The sequence below is a fragment of the Betta splendens genome, chromosome 13 (genome assembly GCF_900634795.4).
Source record: "Betta splendens chromosome 13, fBetSpl5.4, whole genome shotgun sequence".
Lineage (NCBI taxonomy): Eukaryota > Metazoa > Chordata > Actinopteri > Anabantiformes > Osphronemidae > Betta > Betta splendens.
Window position 1 is genome coordinate 14912687 of NC_040893.2, and position 12446 is coordinate 14925132.

Here is a 12446-nt window from a genome sequence, read left to right on the forward strand (position 1 = left end):
GTCTTTGGAGGTGAACCTACATGTTTTTCCACAGTTAGCTGCGTCACATTGGTTGTTGCACCCAGACGGAGCCCCCCTTCCTCCACAAGGCACGCATACGGAATACGGTGACTTTATATCACGAATGCAGGCAGACATGTTTTTATAAAGGTACTTACATAAAATGACAGTTAGTTATATAAGGACGGCTGATGATTTTATTATATATATGGAGAGGGGCGAGGCTTCTTTCTATTCCAGTCTGGACCTTTGTTCAGCAGATATTACTGAATGGAGCAGAGCTTACTCATCGTTCTGTCATGACTGGCCCCCACTGGGAGGTTGTGTCATTTACACATGCTGGCTTGGTAGCCACAACACCACGTTTTCCACTCCCGAGCCAAGAACTTCTAATATCTGTGCAGAAATGTGGAGGATGCACACACCCACCGAGGTGGCTCTCACCAGCAATCACCAACACATCCTGTCGTTGACGCACCAGATCGATTGGGAGCCATCCATCCACTCTGACCTCTGCCTGCTCACATTCATCCAGGAAGTATGTGTGAATTACGTGATAAAACAGTGCGAGCGAAATGCTGTGCTCCTGGTCTCTTGGCATGTTTTTAGATTAAAAAAGTCTTAAGTAGATATTTCAACTGCCCCCAGAAAATAATAATAAAATTGAGGTGTAGGTGGATGTGACTTCAAAATGAGACTGATTCACAGATCGTGCCCTTCCCCGTCGTCTCTTCTCACAACGAACTCGTTGGCTGTGACAGCAGACGCAGAGATCCCACTGGTGGGTGGAATCTCAAAACAAGCGTGAGTCATGATGTGGGTGGTCTTATTTGTAAAAACCAGGAGCTTTGTCCATCACGATTATCTAACCAGAAATCCTCTGTGTGAAAATGCATTGTCGCACACTGTCATTTTTATGGGGATATCATGGAGGCTGCCCTGCTCTCACAGGTTAATGATATTAAAGCATTCAGAAGATGAATGGAATACTGTGACACCAAATCAATGTGTCCAGCCCTGGGTGAGAGTGAGGAGCTGTGTAGTTCATCCATTGGAGAGAGAGAGAGAGAGTTGAAAATTGTCCTTTAGATTTAGGTCAAGACGTCGGTCACTGTGAGGAGTGAATAGGTGCTCGATGTTCGGACGAAAGCTAGAAAACGATTGGAAGAAGTCAGCGCTCAAATGTGGACATTATACATTCAACCAATGTATAAATTATCTATACCTCATGCTGCCAAACCAGTGGCTGCAACTACATGCAAGAAAACGCACAGTCAGGGTTCCATTCATGTAAAACACTACTTAAAATTCTGTGGTCTGTATGAAGTGTCTGAAAGTAGGCCAGCAACGCAAGCGAGGTTAAACGAGTGGAAAATAGTGTCACAGATACATGAGTGGAAGGACAGCACAGCGACTTGGCTCGGACCAGCGCATGAACACCTGCTTTTTACATGCAGGCATCGATTTGTTCATGAATGTTTATCAGGAAACAACAGCCACCTGCTTCAGGTAGTCGAGGAAAAAGGTCGAGTGCACAGGGATTAATCGGGGAGATGCTCACTTCAGCCATGTTGGTTTTTTCCCCACTGCTCTTCAGTTTTCCCCCTTCGTTTACATTCTCCACACGGTTTCCGTGCTCCCTACATTATGTAATTGGTGAACAACAGGTGATTCCCACTGAGCAATAACTATGGCTTTGAGAAGCAGGGTCAAAAAAAGGATGATCGCTGAAGAGACTGTTAACACGAACAGATGTAATAACCTATTTTGTGCACTTCACATAATTACAACAGAGTGGCACTGACGAGATCCCTTTATCCTGCTTTAATTCAGCTTTAGAAGAAGCCACTGTGCTCACACACGACTCATTTCAGGATGTCCAGTTCCAGTCAGGTCATTTGGCAACACATCTGCCTTAATCTTAATGTTCCAATGTCTAAATGCATCTTTATAGCAAAATTAAATACAAGCATAAAATAGAAAAGGCTCGTAGAATAGTGAAAAACGCATTTCTCACCATTCAATTTCAAATGTTTGTAAAAAAAAATAGTGCTTTGACAATCAATGTTACATGCACAATAATATGCAAATAAGCCATTAATTCAACATTGAAAGGAACCAAGCCCTTAAACTAATTACAATAGTTAAGATATTTCAAGTGCCCATTTATTTAGTTTTTAGTAGTTTTAAATTCATCAGAGTCTATCAACTCTCCATTTTAATGAGCATTGTTTTGCCTTTTTTAAACACTGGATTTTTCTGTGCAAAGCTTAGTATATTAATATATCAGGGATGCAAAGTTGTAGAACTAAACTAGATAAACAGAAAACCAAATTGTGTTTGGATGGTCGGGAAAAAAAAGGAGAAACTTTAGTCCATCTGATATTTAATCTAGTATCTTAGTCTCTCTTGCACATAGCCAAGAATAGTGTAAATATATTCCCGATGTGGGATCAATGCACATTCATCAGTTCATTCATCTTCCTCAGTGTTGCCCTAAGTAGGTGCACAGTCATAACTCACTTCTTCAGCAGGAGAACTGCACGGATCAGAGGCGGAAACACAGCGCGATGGAAAATAACTTTAATAAAACTCCTATGAAAACAAACCAGCAAAACATTAAAAGCCTGTACATTTGACAATATCCAGTGTCAGAGACATGTGAAGCCTAGTGGTGCAAAATACAGCTGCAGCGCACAAAAAGACACAACCATTCCAGGCTTTGGCCCAAAGATTTTTTTCTTTTCTTTTCATAATAAGATATTGTTCATATACTTGGATATTGCACACAAATCAAACACGCAGATGATGGAGGAGCACCATACGTCGAAACGAGGATGTAGCTTTGCAGTGTAATGTCCAGACTGAGAAACCCTGCCCACACAGGCCCCGACTCCTTCCACACCTGCTCGTATAAAAACTAATACACTTAAAGGGCACATACGCACATTCAACTCAGAAACCGAGCCTTAAAACCTCCAAAACTATAGCTAAACATTTGCTTCTTGTTTTGGTCCTAACGTGTTAAAAGCATCAGCCATTTCTCCTGGGGCGGGAATGGGGTAGTGATAACTACAATTTTGTCCAACAATGCTCTTGATTTGATACACATTGTCACTTCAAGGTGAAACAAACAATAAAACAAACCAACAGACTACTTAAGTTTTCTTATAAAAAAAAAAAACAACAAACAAGAAAAACAAACAGTTTCAGTGTTCAACAGATCACTGGCGTCTCTGGGTTTTCCTTCTACTGCAACATCGGTTCCCTCGCGTACAGCTTCTCTATGGACTAGTAAAGTAGTCTGGCACATAGTCTCTTGATAAAATCTTAAATGGCAAAAAAAAAACAAACATACAATCTTCCCGCTGTTTTCAGGCACACGTTGAGGCAGCGGGAACGAGACCATTAAGACGCACTTCCTGTGGGCACATTGTTTAAGACATGGAGACCTCGTCACGTCTACGTTTTCCATATTGACCACTTATGCCGGCTCCACTGTGAAGCAGTTCTGGGGCACAGCCAAACCAATCGCGCCCTTTCAAGCTTTCGTCCATACTGAACATGGACCGTCCCCGTGGAGCAGGCAGACGGCACACAGGATGCTGTTCCCTTCCTTTGGGCGTGCGCTCCACCTGCCGCTGTGCAAAACCCGCAACGTCACCCACCACGATTCCACAGAAATGTCTCAAGACCATGATTTTGGATTCCCAGGTTGAGCCAGACAGATGCAGGGCGAGGAGGCGTACAGCAAGTGTGCAGGGTAGCTGAACTGTTTGAGTAGGTTTACTCTATGTACAGTATAAAGGGGAGAATCTGCTCCTTTTGGGATTTTCCGCTAGATTCCCTTCTTTAAATGTAAGTGGATGTGACCCTGTCCCCTTGGCACAGCCGTCTCCTCCCACACACACCGTCCATGTGTCCCAGCTGCTCTACGAGCGGTTGTCTTTGGCCACGTTGTGGGCCATCCAGTTGACTTTGGTCGTCCAGCTCTCTCTCAGGGCTTCGTCGAACTTGTGGCGGAACTGTTTCAGCGCCTCGTCGTCCGTTTTACCCAGAGCCAGAGAATCCTGACGAGCCAAGGATACAATGAAACAAATTAGTAAAATAAATCCCTTCATTATAAACAGCTATAGCCTTCAACAGAGGTACTGGACATTTAGAGCCTTCGAGTCAAGTGGTGCATTTGTGCATGACATACCTTTAAGTACTGGATGTCTTTAACTGACGTGAGCTCAGGCAGTCCAGCAGTCAGCATGAGAGCAAACAGTGTGATGAAGAGGTTCCCATTTTTTCTCAAAATCAGGTAGGCCTGCTCACAATACTGGCGGAAACTAAACAACAACAAACAGACATACATTAAATAAAACCAGTTACATTTTATTGAACTGTGAAACAAGGGCTGAAAAGTGAAATGCATTTACTTTGTCTGCAGAACATACTTAAAATGTCAAACTATTGCACTACTGTGCATTTGTAGATGCTGTGTCAAAATGTGTGGCATTCTAGAAAGTACAAAAGACACTGCAATGTAAGAAATCATATCTACACCCTGAAAGCAGAGAAGAAAGTACATCAGTATTGTTCATCATCTGTTTCTGCATGCACCAGACTAATCTGATCCCATGTTGGTTTGGGAGAGTCCATAAATGCGTTCATCCACCTGTGCCTCATTTGCCCGGCCAGTGATGAACGTGTTAAGCCTTTGCTTATGAGACGTGATCTACAGTATGACTGAGCTAAATCAGGTTGACCACACTTTGATCATAACAAGTAGCAGACACTTCCTTTAGGTTTCCAGTGACTCATTGCACCCAGGTTTCTGAGAGTGATGCGTCTGCACAGATGGTTTCAGACTGAGGACATTCTTTCAAGACAGACCCAGAACAACATAATCAGAGCATGCATTAACTTATTGTTGTGCTGGGTTTGATAAATATTGGGGAGTCATATATAAAATAAATGTCAAAACCACAGTGAGAGCCCATGGGTTTATTCAAAACAATGAGAGGGCATGTTTCCAATAGGGCATTTCCGCTTTCACAAAAACATTTGTGACGATCTTCAGTGTACTATTTCTTGAGCCCACACACACACACACACACACACACACACACACACACACACACACACACACACACACACACACACACACACACACACACACACACACACACACACACACACACACACACACACACACACACACACACACACACACACACACACACACACACACACACACACACACACACACACACACACACACACACACACACACACACACACACACACACACACACACACCTGCTGACGCAGCAAAACACAAGTGCACTTCTCTTTGATACAGATGTGGCATGAGGATTTAACAATCTCTTGCTCATAATCTTGACTCAAGATGCACAGAAGTTTGAGAAAGTGCTTCGCTTTTGTAGAAGTGGCTCAGGATGATGAAGTGAAAATGTGTTTTCACGCATATTTATGAAAAGATAAAAATCCTGCAGCATGAATCTGCCTCCAGTGTGCATCATCACAGGAAACTTAGCACTAGAATGCCTACGGAGCAGCCAAAACTCACAGGTTTAGTCAGACCAGAGAATGTACCTCGTTCTTTTAAATTCCACTTTACTTTTTTTACTATTCCACTACAACTTTGACTGCAGAATCTATGTTTCTCACAGCAGGTCTCTGTTTACTATACTTACAGTGTGTAGTTATTTCTGAAAACAAACACAAAATGAAACACACCTGCCGAACTTTTCCGTGTATCCAGTCTTGCCCTGCTGTATGACATGGATGAAGTCGTGTGTAAGAATAAACGGTACACGCTCCCTCTTGATGCCAAACTTGGACTTGAAGTTGCCCAGGATGTGGCCGAAGTCTATGTGGAAGAGCTGATGGACAACAGGGCAAACCAGTGAGAACAGCGGCGCAAACAGACGTGCAAAAACAGACGCTGGATGACTTTTAAAGAAAACCCGTCGGACCTGTCCAGTGCTGCGGACCATGATGTTGTCGCTGTGCCGGTCTCCGATGCCCAGGACGTATGTGGCTACACAGTAGCCTGCACAGGACAGCGTGAACTCCTCGATGGCGCGGTCTAGAGCGTCCCTGTCACAGCAAAATATAGAACAGACGGGCTTCATTAGGAGAGAATCTGAGAAATTGTGAATGAGTGGAACTTGCAGCCACTGAAGAGGTCATCTGATCACCAGCCACCATCTTACCCGGAGTTTCTCTCTTTGAGCCAGTTAAGCAACGCATCCTTGTTGAACGCTGCAGCTGCGGCCACGTTGCTGCTGGTCAGCTGGATGTTGGCAATCGTGTCGGCGGAAGAGACGACCTCAATCAGTCCGGCCCGATCACCTGTCGCTAGACAACCGTAGGGAACGACTCTGGATATGCAGACAATGACATGACAAAGAAAAAAAAATAAAAAAATCAGCATCCCTGTGTGGCCATTTCACCAGGTTAACATTAATGCAGAGTCTGAACAACAGATTACATGACAGAATGAGCCACAATGATGCAGAGAGACAGCAGGAATCAAGACTTATCTGAAGGGTACAACGTACTGATTCTTTGCATCCAATTATAGCGCTGAATCATGACTTCATCAGTAAATTATTCCTCTAACTAAATGAGTAAGGTTGGCGTGCAGTAAAACACAACATCTAAGTGGTTCCGTTACCCTGTTAACCATTACCCTACATTTTCTAAACGTCTCCCTTTGAACCCACGTCCCTGTAATCTGAGGCTCAACTGTCAAAACAATCCTCTCCACTGCTCAGTTCCAGATGTGTCACTAAATGACAAAAGGGAGAAAAAAGGCCTTTAAAAAAGTGCTAATGTGTGGATTTTATTAGGCTGTAATGCAGATAATCAAAGTGTGTTTGTGTGTGTGTGTGTAACTGACATCTTCGGGGTAAAAAGGTTGGACATTGAACTAGTATGGGATAATTTAGAGACACCCTTCTCTGCTACACTCTAGAGCTTCCTATTTCTTACAGAGAGCAGGAACAAACATACCTGAGGTCTAGGTTAGCCTCCTTCCATAGCAAATCCATTAGCTTCAAAATCTGGAGCGTCAACATGTCTTGCCTCAGGTCTGAAAGAATTAAAAAGATGAAGAAAAGCTTGTCTTGATTTCAAAGGATTTAAAAAAACAACATCTAGTTAGATGAAAATCAATGCAGCCCTTTCAGGTTTCTTTCTCTGCTTTATTTTTCATACCATCTCCATTCTTGAAGATAATTCCCAAGGTGTCGCCAGTCAGCAGTTTGTTGTTGTAAACAATCCAGAGTGGTTTCATCTTTGAGTCCATGTACCGACACTTCTCCACGCTGAAGGGAAAACAAAAGCAGATCCCAGTTAAACCTGGAACAAAGGCTTTTATTTGGAATAGAGATTTCCATACGTTCACAGTAACATCGTTTCTCACTTGATGCCAGAGAGCAACACATTTGGGTTCAGAGGAGACTGCAGGTCTGACAGCGTCTCAGAATAACCACTCTGCCTCAGACAGGTCATCATGGCCTCCTTGGTCAACATTGCCTCCTTGGTCTTACTGCGAGCGTTCTTGATGGTTCCCAGCTTGATCAGCTCATTGACCGACTTTAGCTTACTCAGAGCCTCCACCTGGTCGAGTCAAAACACGAACCATGTCAACAAATCTCACTGCCTGAACTATTATTGGTCATTACTGACAGCAGAGCTCATACGCCCTCAGACAATATCAGGATTCCATGGCAGTGTGTGAGGGCTCTTGAGAACAGGAAGGTGCTGAGATAAACAACTGTGGTGATAAGGAAGTTTAAGGAAGTGTCCAGAGGAGTGACTGTCATAACTAACCATGTAGAGGGTAAAGGCTAGAGGCCAGGAGGCTGTAGCCGTTATTCCTGTGACAGACTAAAAATAAGACCAAATCTAACTGCAGCTGGACTGTGAATCGAGTCAACACCGTGTGTGCATGGCTTAAAAACAACAGTAATATTAATCATTATTATCATTATTATCATTATTATCATTATTGTTATTATTATTATTAATAATAATGCGTGTGCTGCCTACTTGTTTCTTTAGAACCTCAATGTGAGGAATGTTGCATCTGCAGTATGCTTCCAGGATGAGAGCAAACTGGACTGAGACGGCTGGCATGTGGATCTCTGACCTACAGAGGGCAGCAGAGGTGAGCTACAGTTAGATGAAATAAAAAGGCTCAACACTGTTGTACACTTGGTTCTAATTTAATTTACTGATTTACAACTCTGTCCACACAAACACACACACGCACACTATCTGCACTCACCGTAGGTGCCAGAAGAGGAAGTGTCCTATCTTACGGTTCCCTTGAGCACGCTCCAGAAGGAAGTGGGTGAGGGCACAGTCGTAGTACGGCTCATAACGCAATACTTGCACTAACTGAAGCAGGTACTGGGAAAGCTCATCGTCACTGGGAACAGGAAAAAAGGAAATATATTTAATGACATTTAGGAGAAAGTAATATTGTGCGGATTTAATGGTGATATAGAGGTGGTGTGGAAAATCAGTGTGTGTTTACCTCATCTCACGCAGACACCGCACTGCATATTCTCTGACATACTGGTCTGGGTAGTTGAAGTCCAGAAGCTCTAAAGCATCTCTAGGACACAGTTTGGGCCAAATCTGAAGCAGCGCTTGGAGCTGAGACACAAACAAGCAAGAAAAGACATTCAACTTAACATTTAGTGTCCATTTAAGTTCAAGAAAAAAAAAAAAGATAAAAGAAAAAGTGCAAGAAATGATTCCAGAAGTTCCAGCTTTGTCAACGCACGTTTGCCTCGTTACACTGAATAAACCGTCTTGTGTAACTGTGTGAGCAAACCTGGGCCATATCTTCATGTTTGCTCCACTTGACGGAGAGAAGTAGCTTAGGCAGCGACTGAGGGAAGTTCTCCCGGCAGTCGTGGCGTAGCGTCCATATCAAGTCCTTCTCGTTCTCACAGAGTTGAGAGAGGGGGTCGCGCTCCATGATCTCCTTCAGTTCTATGTGGAACTTTTTACCTCCACGACCCTGACAGGGACAAAAAATAAAAAAAAAATAATTGGGTTTGAGAGAGGGGCAGACCATAAAAGACCAGTGTGGCTATAGCTATAAAGAGGAGCAGTAGCAGCAGCAACTGTAGAGAACCACAAGGTGGCAGGAGAGCATCATCTCACTCACCTATCTTTGAGCTCTGAAAGAAAGGAATTAGCATACAGGTCCAAACAGACCCACTAATGCACAGGTTACTGTACATACAGTACAATACGATTTAGAGACATTAACTTGTAGCAAGTGTTAATCTCTAGCCTCACACACAAACCTTTTATTAAAAAGGGATTGCGTTGAAGCATGCCCTATCATAACAATTACATAATGAGTGTAACACACCCAGGAGAGTCTGTTTTTTTTTCAAAAAAGAAGACACTGTGAGCGAACAAAACTTACAATCAGATTAGAGAAAGAGAAAACAACAACTGTTTGATGAATTCTTACCAAATAAAAACTACGGCTTAAAGGTAAATTTGTCCTTTACTTAAAAGTTGGAAGAAAAAAAATATTCACCTTAATCAGAACATTGATGTAAACTTACCATGGAAGCACATTCACTTGATCCGACGATTTCTGCAGCTTTTTCCAGTATCTGCAAAAGAAGAAACCTGAGTGAAGTCCACGCGAGCAGACACATGCACTGATGCATCAGCGCCTGTGCATTAAGTCGTCTGGGCAGGTTTTCCACAAAGCCACTAAAGGACTTAAAACAAGTCAGAGGCCCCATGCAATTATTTGTTAATTAGTCAATAGTATTGAATGTCGATATGCAGTAAACATGGTGCTTTTATAATGGTGACAGATGTCTGACCTTATCAAAGGGAGGGAAGACGATGGGATGCGAGGAGTACTCTGGGAAGTTTATCTGCAGGGCTGTGGCATTCTCTGTGTATGGGTTGGTCTGGATGGTTCCTATGGGGTTCAGCATCTCTTCAAGTTCATCTGTGGGGACAACATGCATTCAGCTGGCGAGCGTTCACTGAACAGGGGTCAATAAGTAAAGAATGTTCACACGGGGCGCTTGTGTGTACCAGGAAAAGACGACCAGCAGTGCAGGATGTTGTCTCCAGTCTTTAGCTGGCCCTTGTAGTCAAACACCATGGTGTTGACCCAGGCTATAGGGTAGTGCTGGGTCAGAGATACAGCAATATTAATTTAATGTAAGGCGTAGGGTCAGAGAACCAGCAGACAGTGTCGTTTCTTACCACTTTCCCTGCTTTCCTGATGGTCTGGAACTTATTTACATGAGCGTTCCTGGTGGACTTCTGCTTCTTGACCTTGTCCATGACGGCGTAGATGGCGAAGCAGAGGCGCGTCATGCGCGGCAGGTCGCTGACGAAGATGTCGAACTCCAGCGTGTTCTCCTTCCACGTGTGGTCGGAGCGCCCGCTGCTCTCGCTGCTCACCGCCGGCTTGCACAGCAGCTCGGCGCCGTGGAAGAGCCCCGCCCTCACCTGGACCTGGGTGCGGGTGGCGGGGGGTTCATTTGGCGGGTTTGAACTACAAAACGACTGCTGCTCAACATTTTAGCTGTATGTTACAGCTGTCGAACAGAAACCTTATTGACAGTTCCATGGATGTGAAGTGTGTTTACCTTGGCGGTCTCCTCTGCATTCACCTTGCTGGCATTCACTAGGACTATCTTAAACTGGGCAGACACATCCCACACACAAGTCTGTACTTGCTGCAGGGGAAAAAAAAAAAAAAGAGAGAGAAGGAGGGGAGACTTAGTGCGAGCGAGTGTTCTGTAAAAATAGGTAATCCAACATGCTGCTCCTTCGTGGCCACGTAAACAATGTGTGAGGTCAGGCAGGGTCACTCTGGTGTCAAGCCAAATGGATTCACCAGGCTCAGCAGTCAGCAAGACAAACAGGGTCACATGACAACTAGCGACCATGAACATGACTAACTAGCACACTTCCTGCCCAGCGCCGTCTCCCCCTCTGCGCGGGTATGTGTGCTGATGCGTTTAAATGCTCGCGTGAGTGCGTGTCATTCGCCTCTGGTCAGATAGGAGCCTCCATTTGTGTTCGCCTCCGCGACCAGAGCCAGAAACACGCGCGCGGCGCACTGGAGCGTCGCGAAAAGACGCGCCGTCCTTCTGCCGCCAGAGTTCAGCACAGCAGCAGTGCATCCAATAACCGGAGCCTTTTTCTGAACATAAATCTCGCTTCCTGTCGCAGACCAACATGTTGACAGAAAGCCTATTCTAGTCGGACCAGAATTTAATTAGTCCACTGCTACGGTGCCAAAATGTATTTATAGAGCACTTTGAAATGTTTAGCACTTAGCAAAACAGCAATTATACAAATAAAGATAATTAGATAGAGTAAGAGGGAAGCAGATGCGTTTCAGTGGAACTAGGACCTCAAATAGCATCAACAGAAAACCAGACAGATACTGCAAACATTTAGCCGTTTAATTGCTGGTGCTGCTTTTATTTTGACATTATTCCTGTGCTGCAATAAAAAAAAAAAAAAAAAAACTCAATAGTAAATCATTGTTAAAGCGATAATAAACCGCCTCAAATGAAAGGTTACATCAGATTTTATCTCTTGACTAACGCCTAATATTTACCATCTATCCAAATTGTGGCATCAAGACTAAGTGTCAGGAAATTAAAGCTCCGGGAGACTCGCTAACAAAGACCAATTAAATTCAACCTGACATTTAGAGAGTGGAGGCGCACATGGAGGAGACACGTCAGCGCGCACCTGGCGGCGGCGGCTGCAGCAGCCGAGGGAACAATCATTTCCGATAATCTGGCAAGGCGATATCAATGCCGCCACGTAAAAGACAGATGGCAGCTGCCAAGTGCATGTTTGCAGGGTAAACCTCCACACCTGCCTCGCTCACAGCAGCTAAATCAAACTGTGAATCTTTTACCAATTGTCCCGGAACATGAACCCTACTTCGTAAACCGTGCCTGCTATAAAGCAGCTAAAGTACACATGATAGGTAGAGAAACACTTTCATGTGCTTCACATGCTAAAAAAAAAAAAAAAAAAAAAAAAAAAGTTAAATCTGCATGCACACAAAGCTAAATTAATAAAGTAATAAAGCTGTGTACATTGACCAAGCAAACTGCTGGACTAACCGTGGGCGCTCTTCTCTTGGGAGGTAGTGGTAAAGGTGGGTTGAGGGACTTGTGGCTAATCACAGCGCTAATGGTGGAGATCTCGTTATCAAACATTTCTTTGATGGTACTGGTGCTGACCAGGGTGAGGTGTGGAGCCTCCTTGGCCTGCATGCATGTCCGGATGTACTGCAAAGTAGACAGGAAACGTTATACCTTTGTGGATACGTACGGTAAGTCTTGGCTAGACGTAAATATGCTTTACGTCTAGGGATTTATGTCCCATTTCTGAAAGGT

General features: G+C 44.0%; 1 protein-coding gene across 1 annotated transcript in view; it reads right to left on the reverse strand.

Moving 5' to 3' along the window:
* Positions 1-2567: 2567 nt before the first annotated feature.
* Positions 2568-12446, reverse strand: part of pik3cb (phosphatidylinositol-4,5-bisphosphate 3-kinase, catalytic subunit beta) — a 30937-nt gene continuing 21058 nt past the window's right edge. Inside the window, exons 7-24 of the mRNA XM_029171156.3 lie at positions 12171-12338; positions 10668-10757; positions 10279-10533; positions 10105-10201; positions 9885-10015; positions 9615-9665; positions 8864-9052; positions 8561-8682; positions 8309-8452; positions 8071-8170; positions 7442-7638; positions 7234-7343; positions 7030-7108; positions 6228-6395; positions 5988-6111; positions 5749-5894; positions 4202-4334; positions 2568-4070 (exon numbers count right to left, since the gene is read on the reverse strand). Of these exons, the coding sequence (XP_029026989.1) occupies positions 3933-4070; positions 4202-4334; positions 5749-5894; positions 5988-6111; positions 6228-6395; positions 7030-7108; positions 7234-7343; positions 7442-7638; positions 8071-8170; positions 8309-8452; positions 8561-8682; positions 8864-9052; positions 9615-9665; positions 9885-10015; positions 10105-10201; positions 10279-10533; positions 10668-10757; positions 12171-12338 (2442 nt within the window). The 3' untranslated portion in view covers positions 2568-3932. The remainder of the gene's footprint in view (positions 4071-4201; positions 4335-5748; positions 5895-5987; positions 6112-6227; positions 6396-7029; positions 7109-7233; positions 7344-7441; positions 7639-8070; positions 8171-8308; positions 8453-8560; positions 8683-8863; positions 9053-9614; positions 9666-9884; positions 10016-10104; positions 10202-10278; positions 10534-10667; positions 10758-12170; positions 12339-12446) is intronic.